This window comes from Mixophyes fleayi, chromosome 9, assembly GCF_038048845.1.
Source record: "Mixophyes fleayi isolate aMixFle1 chromosome 9, aMixFle1.hap1, whole genome shotgun sequence".
NCBI lineage: Eukaryota > Metazoa > Chordata > Amphibia > Anura > Limnodynastidae > Mixophyes > Mixophyes fleayi.
The window spans coordinates 67,545,065-67,557,251 of NC_134410.1; the positions used below are offsets into that span (position 1 = coordinate 67,545,065).

Consider the following 12,187-nt stretch of genomic DNA (forward strand, 5'->3'; position numbering starts at 1 on the left):
GATGCTGGGTTTTGCCCATTTTTTCCGAAAATTATAAGAAACTTTTCTGGAATCGTTTCTCCTATTACACAACTTACAAAGAAGGGAGTTCCTTTTGAATGGTCAACTAAAGCTCAAGAAACCTTTACCCAACTTAAAACTCTTTTCACATCAGCACCAATCCTGATACATCCAAATCCTGAATTACCCTTTATTGTCGAAGTTGATGCCTCTGATTCTGCAGTGGGAGCAATTCATTCTCAACGTGTCGGCGAGAAGATGTTGTTGCATCCTTGTTCTTATTTTACTCGCCAGATGACATCCGCTGAGAAAAACTATGATATTGGGAACAAGGAATTACTGGCCATTAAGTGTGCTTTCTCAGAATGGAGACACCTTCTTGAGGGTTCTATCCACCCTGTGACAGTCCTTACTGATCACAGAAATCTTGAATTTTTATGCACTGCTAAACAATTGTCTCCTAGACACGCCAGATGAACTTTATTCTTCTCTCGCTTTAACTTCATAATTTCTTACCGACCCGGATCCAGAAACGGCAAAGCAGATGCACTCTCAAGAATGTTCTCCGATCCGCATCTAGAAAAAGATTCTGGAAAGACTATTCTACCTAAGCACAATTTCTTAGGGGCAACTGTTCCTACGGATTTACTCTCTCTTTTGAAGAAAGGTTATGACACTGATCCTTTCCTCAGAAGTCCTACCTCAGATGTTAATTTAACTTTTAATAATGACTACTGGACTCAGCTTCAGTACGAATTGAAGTACTGAAATTAGTCCATGATTCCAAAGCCGCTGGACATTTAGGAGTATACAGGACTCAAGAATTGTTGACACGTTCCTTCTGGTGGCCAAAGTGTAAAAGCGATGTTAAAAAATATGTTTCATCGTGTCTGACATGCGCCCGAAACAAGACTCCTCGCTCCTCACCAATAGGTTTGCTACAACCTCTTCCCATTCCATCTCGTCCCTGGAGCTCTATCTCAATAGATTTCATAGTTGATCTACCACCTTCGAAAGGGATGACAACAATTCTGGTGGTAGTGGACCGTCTAACTAAGATGGCTCATTTTATTCCTGCTAGAGGAGTACCCACTGCTGAACAGACTGCAGAGCTTCTAATTCAGGAAATATGTAGGCTTCATGGCATCCCTGATGACATAGTCTCTGATCACTGGTGTTCAGTTCACTTCTAAGCTCTGGAAAAGTTTTTGCACTGCTTTGGGAATACAAAATGCATCTGTCCTCCGCTTTCCACCCACAGTCTAATGGACAGACTGCAAGGACTAATCAGACACTTGAACAATATTTGAGATGTTTTATTAGTTACCTTCAAGATGATTGGATGAATTTTCTTCCCACTGCTGAATTTTCTTACAATAATTCTGAACACAGTTCAATTTCCCAGACACCTTTCTTTGCCAACTTTGGACTCCATCCAATGTTTATTCCAAATCTCCCGGTTTCCACATCAATTCCAACAGTGACTGATAGAATCAGAACATTACAAGAAGTTCAAAAAAGGCTTATTGAAAATTTGAGAGAAGCCCAGGAACATTACAGACAAGCTGCCAACAGACACCATAGAGCTGTACTCAATTTTCATGTTGGAGACAAGGTCTGGCTATCCACTAAAAACCTTAAACAGCGGTTACCCTCACCAAAATTGGGTCAAAAGTTTATTGGGCCATTTAAAATTCTATCCCAAATTGGTCAAGTTGCCTTCCGCTTAGATCTTCCTACCTCTATGAAAATACATCCGGTATTCCATACTTCCCTGCTCAAACCCTTTCGAGACAACCCCTTCCCTGGCCGGATTTCTGCCCCACCACCACCAGTCATGGTGAAAGGAGAAGAAGAATTTATTGTCGAAGAGATCCTGGACTCCAGAATGCACAGAAATAAATTACAATATTTGGTAAAATGGAGGGGATATGGTCCAGAAGAAAATTCATGGGAGCCTGCAGAAAATGTCCATGCCTCCAGATTGACCGGACTGTTTCACCAGAGACATCCTGGTAAGCCAGCTCCTGAGACGTCCAGAGAACGTACTGGAAGGAGGGGAGTACTGTCAGGATTCAAACCCAGGGCTTCTGCCTCCGTGGACTGCTGCTCTGCTGACTGAGTTATTCTGGCTGCTGGACAGTTCCTTGTCTTTATTAAGTGTTCTAGATCAGTTCCAGTGATCTCCTGATCTTCCAGCATGCTTTAGCTCCACCCCTTGACTTCCTATAAAAGCCTGGCCAGTTCCTGATTATTGTGCTCTGTGCCTGTGCCTGTGCTCCTGCTCCTGCTCCTGTTGCATATTCTACACGTGTACTGACCTCGGCTTGCCCTCCACTATGCTTCTGCCTCAACCTTTGGACCGCTACACCTCTCTGTGTACCGAACCCGGCTTGTTTGACCTTTCTTCCATATCATCTCCTGTTAGCCAGCCTTCCTCCCTGCCATTGGGTTCCTATCCAGTCTCCAAACCGTGACACCAGGTATCTAGCTGTCTATCTGCTGTAACTATCTGTCACAGAGCTTCCTGAAACTCAAAATCTCCAAATCCGAGCTCATCATCTTTTCTCCTGTCAATGTTGCTATCCCTCCCATTATCTCCCTCTTGGTTGACAACATCACTCTTTCTCCTGTCACCCAAGCTCACTGCCATGAAGTCACCCTTGACTCAGCCCTCAGTTTTACCCCTCTTATCCAGTCCCTCACCAAATCCTGCCACTTCTGCCTCCGTAACATTACAAAAATCGGTCCCTTCCTCTCAGGAAGCAACCAAAATCCTGGTCTATTCACTCTTCATTTCTCGTCTCGACTATTGCAACCTCCTACTCACTGATCTCCCTCACTCTCACACTTCTGATCTTCAAACCATACAAAATGCTGCGGCTAGGCTCATCTTCCTCTCCCACCGCACCTCTTCCGCTTCTCCTCTGCGTAAATCCCTTCATTGGCTTCCTGTCTGTTTCAGAATTCAGTTCAAGCTTCTTGCCCTCACTTACAAAGCCTTTACCAACACTTCTTCTCCTTACATCTCTGACCTTGTCTCGAGGTACATACCTATTTGGCCACTCGGCTTTGCCTCTGACCTCTGTCTCAATTCACCCCTCATTACCTCATCCCATGCTCACCTACAAGACTTCTGCCATGCTGCCCATAATCTTTGGAACTTCTCACCACCTTCTCACTCGAGTCTCCCCAAACCTTAAGTCCTTCAAACGCTCACTCAAAACTCACCTTTTTAAGTTTGCCTATTCTACCAGCTCCTAATCATTCTATTCATCACTTTCTCTTCCTCATTTGCCATATAAATTTTTCTCCCCGTTGGTCCTACTGTCTCTTATCACCCCTCCCTTTAGAATGTAAGCCCTTGCGGGCAGGGTCCTCTCTGCCTATTGTCCCATGTCTGTCTCCTGTCCCTCGTACATCCTGTTACATTTTTGCTACGCTCTGTGTGAGTCCCCATAGCACTACTCACACTCATCTGAGAATTGACATGTATTACCTCATTTATCTGTTACTTGCTTCTGAATCCGGTGCTACGGAATCTGTGGCGTCTTATAAATAAATGAAAAATAATATTAAGTCTACATTATTTGTTATTACTAGGTCCAGGATAGTATGGTTCTTAGTTGGTTCCTCTACTAATTGGGACATGTAATGGACTTTTAGCATGTTCATAAACCTGTTCCCCCTAGCTGTACCACAGGTCTCAGTACTCCAATCAATGTCCAGATAATTAAACACCCCCATAATTAAAACTTGACCTACTTGTATAACCTTTTCGATTTGCTGTAGAAGTTGGGCTTCCTCAATCATACTAATATCTGTCAGATTATAGTATATCCCTATCAGCAACTTCACTGAACTTTTTCCTTCACTGGATATTTCCAACCACAATGTCTCTAAGTTATCACCAATATTCTCGTAAATAACTTTCTGAATACTTGGTTTTAACTCTGGCTTAATATAAAGACATACTCCTCCTCCCCCTTTATTTACCCCATCCCTCCTGTAGAGAGTATAGCCTTCCAAGTTGACTGCCCAGTCATGTGTATCATCCCACCAGGTCTCCGTAATACCTATAATATCATACTGCTCATTCATTGCTACTAGTTCTAACTCCCCCATTTTACCTTCCTAATAATTTAATCCACAATAATCTGCCTGGGTCCCTGAGTAACTTTGGTCCCCATTATGCTGGAGAGACCGTTCCCCTGGTTGCTAGCGGAAGCAGTCTCCCCCAACTCTACCAATTCTGAACTGCCTTCCACAGTATCTTCATCCAATCTGGCAAATCTGCTGGGATTGCTTAGTTCAGAACTGGCCTGCCTCTTACTCCCTCTGCCACCACTAGCAACTGTTACCCAGCTGCCTACCTGTGCATCCTCCTCTGTCTAACGCATTAACAGTGAGCTGTAAACTCTGCTCCAGGTTGGCAATCTCTCTCAATGTTGCAATGGTCTGCTTTAGATCAGTTACCTGAGCTTCCAAAGAGACCAATTGCTCACATTTCTCACAGAGGTATAAACCTTGGAACAATTGCTTCAAGTGTGCATACATATGACAAAATATGCATTGAGTGACTGCTACCACTCATCTTATTATGACTAACTTAACTTCTTATAGCCTACAGCAGTGGTTCCTAAACTTTTGCAGTTCGCGGCACCCTTAGAGTCTCCATAATTTTTTTAAGGCACCCCTCCAAAATAATTACCGAGCAGTCCTGTTTTAGAAGTAGTTGGGTCAAAAAATTGTAATAAGTATTTAGGTCAGGACAGAAATGCTTATTTAGTTGTATGCAAAAATGCCCCCTCTGCATCCAGATACTCTGCCCTCTGTCACGCTGCCCCCCTCCTCTGCCCTCTGTCACGCTGTCCCCCCTCCTCTGCCCTCTGTCACGCTGTCTCCCTCCTGTCACGCTGTCCCTCTCCAGTGCCCCTCTCACGCTGTCCTCCTCCTCTGCCCTCTGTCACGCTGTCCCAGCTCATCTGCCACACTGTCCCCCTCCTCTACCCTCTGTCACGCTGTCCCCATCCTCTGCCCTCTGTCATGCTGTCCCAGCCCCTCTGCCCTCGGTCACGCTGTCCCAGCTCCTCTGCCACGCTGTCCCCCTCCTGTCACGCTGTCCCTCTCCTCTGTCCCCCTCCTGTCACGCTTTCCCTCTCCTCTGTCCCCCTCCTGTCACGCTGTCACTCTCCTCTGTCCCCCTCCTGTCACGCTGTCACTCTCCTCTGTCCCCCTCTTGTCACGTTGTCACTCTCCTCTGTCCCTCTCCTGTCACGCTGTCACTCTCCTCTGTCCCCCTCTTGTCACGCTGTCACTCTCCTCTGTCCCCCTCCTGTCACGTTGTCACTCTCCTCTGTCCCTCTCCTGTCACGCTGTCACTCTCCTCTGTCTCCCTCCTGTCATGCTGTCACTCTCCTCTGTCCCCCTCCTGTCACGCTGTCACTCTCCTCTGTCCCTCTCCTCTGTCCCTCTCCTGTCACTCTCCTCTGTCCCTCTCCTGTCACTCTCCTGCCCTCTCTCACTTTGCCCCCTCTGCCACGCGCCAGCCATAAAAAAACAAACAGAAACACTTACCAATCTGTGTGGCGCCAGGACCCAGCATCCTCCTCTCTCCCGCAGCAGCTGTCACTGATATGACAGGCTGCGTGAGAGAGGAAGATGCTGGGTCCTGGCGCCGCGCGGATTGGTAAGTGTTTCTGGTTTTTTTTTTTATGGCTGGCGCGCGGCACCCCTGAGACAGCGCCGCGGCACCCCTGGGAGCCGCGGCGCACAGTTTGGGAACCACCGGCCTACAGTGAACTCGAAAGTACTAACCTTTGCTAGTCCCTTATAAGATTAAACTCCCCTCCTGGATTCAGCTCCACACTTTAAACAAAAAGCACTTGAAATCAAAATGCAGTGGAAATCACAAGCTCAATGAAATTGCCTGCCACCTCCTGTTAAATAGAGCTTGCACTAACCACTATAAACTAATGCAATTTAACCACACCCACTACCTCTAACAGAAAAAAAAGACACTTAATAAACACACAAAAAAGCAAATCCCCTTCAATAAGCACTCAGAATATTCCCCCAATGTATATCACTCTCTCAACACAGCACAGCACAGCACTCCTTACTGGATCCACACTTTAAACAAAAAGCACTTGAAATACAGTGGAAATCACAACGTGGCTGCATTGAGCAGTATGCAATGCAGCCGCCTATGCATGGAATGCCTAGGCTGTCTGCACTGCATTCCCACTGGACCATCATGCAGCCCAAAATGGACTTTAGGCATTCGGCTCATGGGGCACATGCCCCCCTGCTCCCGTACCCCCTTGCCCAGCCCTTCCCTGGATACAGGGTTGATCCACTTGTTCCTGTGTGGATAATACATTTTTATTTGTTCCAAGTGTATTTTAGTCATGCTATTAAAGTCTAACAATGTTATTATGAGATATATAATCTTATTGTTTTACAAAATTATGATAAAAAATACAATCACAACCTATGCACCATTATTAACAATGGAGCTAATGGTATATAAAGTCAGTTCTGTATTCTAAAAATGTGTATGCGTTTTTGCCCAGCATTAAAATTATTGATTTCAATAACGATCTCATCAGAAACATGTTTTCATTCTCATGCAACTTACTTTGTGACACTATTATTCTATTCTAGTACACAAATAGAATAATAATCAGACGGATGGGCTTAAATTAATATAGTGCTAAAATCAATTTGAAAATTTTAAACTGAAACCAAACTTAAAAAATACTTTGCTATGTTTTAGGGGAAGGGGGGTGTAAACTGTACTATCTTGCTGTATTCTCTCCTATATTTCTGTAAACTGCATTCACCATTCCTAGTCAATTATATAAACTGTCCTAACAATAAGGCATTCTGCATAAAACGTTTGTATACTTTTGTATACCCACCTCGCTGGTCCGGGAGGACAGGTCACGTGACAGGGGTAGGAGGGAGCGTGATGATGTCTTTGCGTCACCATAGCCACGCCCCCACTATAAAATGGCTAAATTCACCGCATTGAATAATGGGGGCAGAGCTTAATGATGTGATTAAGCCCTGCCCCCGATATTCAATGCTGTGAATTTCTGCATTTTTTAGGATCGGGAGGGTTGCCTACTCTTCCGGGTGTCTGGGAGGACTCCCCGAAATTCAGGAGTCTCCCGGAAATTCCGGGAGAGTAGGCAAGCATGGGTTACATATCACCATATGCCAAAAAAAAACAAAACTAAAACCCAAATAATTTCTTTTATTATATAATTTATGTTGCTCTGGGCATATAGAGCAAAGTACCACCCACTAAGTGAAGCACTGCCATCGTAATGCCCAGTCAAAAGTGATGTAAGTCAGTATAAAATACCCACTTATCACTTACATATCTATAAATATATATCTGTTACATGGAATTGAAAGGTAAGTGGTTAAATTTTTCTGGAGTTTAGTTTCATGTTATGTAAATGATTTGCTTTACTGCTTCAGCTGTATTTTTCTTTTGTTTTACAGATCAATGGCCACACAAACGTGATGCTGACATTATAATCTTTATTTAATTTGCCCTGTTGGGGTCCCGGACAGATCCAAAATCACCAGTTGGTCACAAGATGGCAGCACTAACCCTGCTTTGCATAGTCATAAATTGGACCATATTACTGACATTAATATTAACGTAAATAAACAAAAAAGTTTCCATACCATGGCTGGAGTCAAATGAAAATTCAGTTTCAAATTCAACAAAATGGATGTCCTTTTAAATTCAAATACATTACTTTCCAAAATAAACATTGTTTGAGGGACAAACGTTGCAATGTCTGTTACTAATTGTGAGGAATGTTGGTGCTTGAATTGTCAGTCAGGCCTCAGGCTGATAAACTTTTGTGCAAGGTCATGATGTTTCTATTGTACCTGCTAGCGCTACTTCCAGCAAACCACTATTGTGTGATGCATTCTATCCTGCCCCCACATATTGCATATTGTAAGGTTGCAGCCAGAATTGTCTGCTGGGTGAGAGAGCATTACAGTCACATAAAGCAAACCATCACCTAAAAAGACTGCATTCCACTGATTTTACTGCCCTGTGAAGTGAAACTGTGACATCCAGTATACGACATATTGCTTTACTGTAACTTAATTATCTCTACAAAATAATTACAGTCTGACTATTGGGAGACTGAGGATGACAAATTATTTCCCATTGGGTGTCACATGATACCATCAATGATGTATTACTTCATATTCATTTGATAATAGATCGTAGATCATGTCACCAATACTACTTGTTTGTATGTATATCAATAAATAATTACAAAAAACAAATTCCAGAAATGTAAATTGAAGACTATGGGGTAAATTTATGAAGCTGTGAGTTTGAGAAAGTGGAGATGTTGCCTATAACAACCAATCAGATTCTAACTATCATTTATTTAGTACATTCTACAAAATGACAGTTAGAATCTGGTTGCTATAGGCAACATCTCCACTTTTTCAAACCCGCAGTTTGATAAATTTATCCCTATGTCCTATTGTCCGAGAGGATCAGAGGTGGTAAAACAATATTATTATTTCCAGTGGTTAGTGATTTAATGAGTCATGATATATTAAGCTGCAAAAGAGATTACATACATAATGCATTAGAATGAAATAAGGATGAGAGACATTATTTTGAGAATTTAAGCTTTAGCTATATTGGGCTATAAGTTATAACTAGTCAAAACTGCTTTAAGACATTAGTGGGCCTGTCAGCAAACATCAGTTCATTGGGAGCCCTTTCCAAACTTGTGGGGAAACTTGTGAGTGTATCCAGTGGTCAAAGTGGAAATTTAGTAGTGTCAGTATGAAAAATGTGATGGGAATGTATGTGAATGGAGTTTAATAGTTGTATAATGAAGGCAGTAGGAAAAGTAGCGGTTTGCCATACCACTGTCTATGTCACCACTTTTACCAATGGTTGTATCCCAAAAGTTGGATATAGCAAGTATCTATTTCCACAGGCACATGTTAGCCTGTGTGAGGGGTTATTATATTTTTAATATTTGAGGGGTAAGATCAGAAATCTTTAGGACTCAGGATCAGGGGCGGATTTAACGCGCTTGGCCACCTACGCACCTGCCTAGGGCCTGGCTGCTCAGCTGGGGGGGGGGGGGGGGCAGGAGCAATTTTAAAAAAAAATAAGAATAATTTGGCCCCTCCCCCGACTCATGGCACCCGCCCCCCGCGATTCGTGCGGGGGGGGGGTGTGCCGCGAGCCGGGGAGGGGGGGTCGGGGGCCGCATATTGGGGGAGAGGTAGTGTGGTGGTTGGTCTCCTCCCTCTGTGTCACATGGGATGTGCACCACATGACAGGTGCCGTCCCATGTGTGAAGGGGATGAAGACTCCATAGCTCCTAGATGGAGAAAGGTAAGTTGGGGGAGGGGTAGGGTAGTAATAGTAATAGTGTGTGTATTATGTGTGTGTGAGGGGCCACTGTCTGTGTGTATTATGTGTGTGTGTGTGTGTGTGTGAGGGGCCACTGTCTGTGTGTATTATGTGTGTGTGTGAGGGGCCACTGTCTGTGTGTATTATGTGTGTGTGAGGGGCCACTGCATGCGTGTATTATGTGTGTGTGTGTGAGGGGCCACTGCATGCGTGTATTGTGTGTGTGTGTGTGAGGGGCCTCTGCGTGCGTGTATTATGTGTGTGTGTGTGCGCGAGGGGCCACTGCGTGCGTGTATTATGTGTGTGTGAGAGGCCACTGTGTGTGTGAGGGGCCACTGTGTGTGTGAAGGGGGGGTCCCAAAACAATATCTTGCCTAGGGCCCCATGAGGTGTAAATCCGGCTCTGCTCAGGATACTTTCAGAGTTTAAATTAGAATTATGGTAATATTTAAATTAGACGTATGCTTAGGCGTAAATTTAGATTCAATACTCGGACTGCTGACTTCGGCAAGGTGGGGTAAAGCTCAGCATGTAGTATTTATTTTTTTAAGTTGAACTTTTTAATGTTACCTTCCGCTTACCATAGGAGAGTTTACATTTTGTCTTCTAGGACCCTAAAGGTCTTGGTCAGTAAGTGTCTCGCTTGGCCCCTTCTCCTGGCAATTACTTATTTTGCTTCAGTATTAAAATAGTCCTGCAATTAACAGAAGCTACATGACTGCGACTACCTAGAACTAGAAACTGAATAGGTTGTTAAAAAATACAGCCATGAACAAAAGCACTAGTCGGTTCCATTTTGTAGGATCATGTAACTTTTATGCCACATTTGTTAACATTGGCTGAACAAGTGCATCTAAGTCATCTGTGGTACCCTGTAGGATGGCATTTGAGGATTACAATCCCGAACATGGGATGTTTAATGAATTTGTTTACATTGTCATTGACTTGCATTCAGGGCCGGATTAACCCGAGGTCTAACTGGGCTACAGCCCAGGGGCCTCGGGCATCCAGGGGGCCCTTGACAGAGCTCAGCAGAATTATTGATCGGGACAGGGGCGCCCCCGGCCAGATCAATGCTGAGCTCTGTCACTGCAGTCCTCCTTCTCCGGCGCTCAGTAATCTCCTTACTGAGGAGACCTCGCGAGAGTGTCACAAGATCTCCTCAGTAAGCAGCTTACAGCGCGCTGCGGAAGGAGGACTGCAGTGACAGGAGAAGGTAAGCGCTTGGGGGGCGGCTAACAGGGGGGCCAGTCTGCTAACGGGAGGTGGCCTCACGGGAGAATGGGGGCCCCCTGAGCCCAGGGGCCTCCATTCCGTTAATGCGGCCCTGCTTGCATTGTCAATGCTCCTATTCAGTACATTTTATAAAGACCAGCAAAAAAACATTGAATAATGATAATTGTACTTAGTATAGAAAATAACAGAAAAATAACAGGTATTGTACTTTGCATATAGTAAATATTGAAAACCAGGGGCATTTCTATAACCAATCTTTCCAGAGACAATTTTCTTAAATCTCTGACTCTCCCTGGAAAATAAGGGCAGTTGGCAGCTATACCATTCATGTAAATGTTTGCATGTTGCAATTGATTTGCTTTCAACAAATAGCTGTTAGACATTAGTTATTAGACTATTTTATATGTTTACGTCATTATTTTGCAGCTTTATATGCTGGCCCACATTCCATATAACGCATAGTATGACTTTTTATTCTGCCTTTTCCTTTCAATCACCTCACATCTGCAAGTCACCCTGTTGTGACTCCGCTTTTGTTTTGTTTTTATAAAAAATACTGCCTGTTTTATAACAATTGTGACTACACAAAAAGTTACTTAGTTGTGTAATGTATAATTTACATCTTCTGTGTTTCCATTTGTTTTTGATTTCCCCAAGCATTACTCCATCCCCTCCCCCTGCCTTTCATAGTGCTTCCCTCCTCCCCCCTCTTGGTGACATCACTGTGGCTGAAAGGCTGCTTCACAAAAATGTCCCAGCCTAGAGATACACAGAAGCAGAATCTGATGATGACAAGATAATGTACAACACAAGAGCCAGGTAGCAGGAAATACTTTGAATAATATTATGCTGGGAATGAGTATACTTATTTTGTAGACTGGAGGAGAAAACACATCTTGAGAGGCGCAATAGGAAAGAATGACAACCCTAATTGAATTTTGGTAAAAAAAAAAGAAAGAAAAGAAAGTTTAAAAAAGATTGGAAGAAAAACTACAGTAGACGACATTTCAAGCTGAAATGTCTATGCGTTTGGACCACCAAAGATGTTGGGAAGTAATACAGTAACACAGGATTACACTGAGAAAGGTAAGCACAGTTCTTAGCCATACTATGTAACTTTGTCCTGCATCCTAACAACTAGCCTAAATCCTGTACTAGACTGTAGGATAAGAATTTGTCTCAGATCTCGTATGGAACAAATACTGTTAGTTCTAGAGAGATGGTACCAGTAGCAGAATATGCTATTGGAAGTTTAATTGCAGCGTATTAATGGTGGAATTTGTGTGATATACACACATACATAATAGGCACAAATTGCATTTTAGTGATAAATAAAGCCTATATAGTTTGAAAAGTTGAGCTAAACAAAAGTTTAAGCTGGGATGTCCAAGGAGTGGACCACCAAAGATGCTGCTTTGTAAAGCAGTGATATTGGATCATATTGAGAAATGTAAGCACAATTCTTAGTCATTTTATGTAAATTTGTCACATAATTACATTACTAGACTGCAAGATAACAATTTGACT

General features: G+C 43.4%; 2 protein-coding genes across 2 annotated transcripts in view; both read left to right on the forward strand.

The window, feature by feature from the left end:
* Positions 1 to 8,325, forward strand: part of LOC142100739 (phosphatidylinositol 3,4,5-trisphosphate 5-phosphatase 2A-like) — a 101,415-nt gene extending 93,090 nt beyond the window's left edge. Inside the window, exon 24 of the mRNA XM_075184510.1 lies at positions 7,516 to 8,325. Coding sequence (XP_075040611.1) covers positions 7,516 to 7,537 — 22 coding nt within the window. The 3' untranslated portion in view covers positions 7,538 to 8,325. The remainder of the gene's footprint in view (positions 1 to 7,515) is intronic.
* A 2,946-nt stretch (positions 8,326 to 11,271) lies between these two features.
* P2RY4 (pyrimidinergic receptor P2Y4) overlaps positions 11,272 to 12,187 on the forward strand; it is a 31,062-nt gene continuing 30,146 nt past the window's right edge. Inside the window, exon 1 of the mRNA XM_075186036.1 lies at positions 11,272 to 11,746. The gene's annotated coding sequence lies outside the window, so the exon portion shown is untranslated. The remainder of the gene's footprint in view (positions 11,747 to 12,187) is intronic.